A 1525-nucleotide genomic window follows, 5' to 3' on the forward strand; every position below is an offset into this window, starting at 1 on the left:
AACACGAAGGTGGGCGTGGCTTGCCTGGAGTGGGCGGGGTCTACGGAATGGGTTCGTCCAATGGGGTCGCCATAAAGGGAATCGTGATCTCCCCTCGAGGCGCCATTCTGATTACGGGAGCTGCTCATTGGATGTGGTTTTTGACGGGGGGCGTGGCCTGTAGAGGGCGTGGCCTGGCAGAGCAGGCGTGGTCTAGGGTGGGCGTGTCTTATGGAATGGGCGGGGCCTCGAGTGGGCCATGATGGGAGCTCCTCATTGGATGTGGGTTGGAGGGGTGGGAGGACACCTGGCCTATGGGGGCCCGGGGGTGTGGCCTAAAGGGGGCGTGGCCTAAAGGGGGGCGTGGTCAGCGGCTCTTCCTGTCCCGGATGTCGATGGCGGCCAGGCGCCGGGCGGCCGCCTGCAGCTGCAGGGCGTTGAGCAGCGCCTTCAGAGCGGCCAATGGCAGCAGAGCCCAGCGCAGGGCGCCCAGGACTTCCGGGGTCAGGGGGCAAAGGGCAAAGGTCACACGGGGGCACGGGGCTTCAGCTCTACCTGCCACTGTTGCCCACGTGCCCCACATCTCCCCATAGCCCCCATTCCACCTCGTAGCCCCCCATAGGCCCCCACTTCACCCCATAGCCCCCCATAGGTCCCCACTCCACCCCATAGACCCCCACTGCACCCCATAGATCCCCACTGCACCCCATAGCCCCCCACAGACCCCCATAGACCCCCACAGCCCCCTATAGATCCCCACTCCACCCCATAGACCCCCATATCCCCCCACAGCCCCCCCAATCCCCCCCCCATAGCCCCCCACTCACCCCCGCTCCCCCCATAGAAGAACTCCAAGTACAAGCAGCAGAAAAATCCCTCGTTGGCCGCGCACACGGTGAACAGCAGCGCCTATGGGGCAGACAGGGACAACACAGCTATGGGGCTGCCCCATAAGTGCCCCCCCCGACCCATATCTGCCCCTCCTGCCCCATAACTGCCCCCCCCAGCCCCATATCTACCCCCCCCGGCCCCATAACTCCCCCCCTCAGCCCCATAAGTGCACCCCTCCGCCCTACGTCTGCTCTCTCCCGCCTCATAGCTGCCCCCATATCAGCCCTCCCTGCCCCATATCTGCCCCCCCTGCCCCACATCCGCCCTCCACAGCCCCACAGCTGCCACCCCCGCCCCACACCCACCTTATGCCCATAGTAGAGCTGCAGCAGTCGATTCTCCCCCTGCCCCACATTTTTGTGGCTCTCGCCCCCCTCCAACGTCGTCCTACGTAGAGAAAACATGAAGGGGGCGGAGCCTAATTCGCCACGCCCCCTCCACGCAGCACCACCCACCTCTAAGCCCCTCCCACAAAGCAGCCCCCTTCCCCTTTAACCCAGCTTATTCCTAAGCCCCGCCCCTTCCCTAAGCCCCGCCCCCTCGAGGCCCCGCCCCCTACACACGCAGACCAATAGATGCCACCACCTCAACCAATCCCAACAGGCCCCGCCCCCTCTCGCAAGCCCCACCCCCAATAGAACCCAACCCCTTCCCC

The 1525-nt window shown here is 65.3% G+C and overlaps 1 protein-coding gene across 1 annotated transcript in view; it reads right to left on the reverse strand.

Annotated features, from left to right (window-relative positions):
• Positions 1-346: 346 nt before the first annotated feature.
• CDIPT (CDP-diacylglycerol--inositol 3-phosphatidyltransferase) overlaps positions 347-1525 on the reverse strand; it is a gene marked incomplete at both ends in the record, with an annotated part of 1458 nt that continues 279 nt past the window's right edge. The window contains 3 exons of the mRNA XM_079551111.1: positions 347-474; positions 807-888; positions 1176-1257. Of these exons, the coding sequence (XP_079407237.1) occupies positions 347-474; positions 807-888; positions 1176-1257 (292 nt within the window). The remainder of the gene's footprint in view (positions 475-806; positions 889-1175; positions 1258-1525) is intronic.

The sequence above is a fragment of the Tetrao urogallus genome, assembly GCF_951394365.1.
Source record: "Tetrao urogallus genome assembly, contig: scaffold_118, whole genome shotgun sequence".
In the NCBI taxonomy this organism is placed as follows: Eukaryota; Metazoa; Chordata; class Aves; order Galliformes; family Phasianidae; genus Tetrao; species Tetrao urogallus.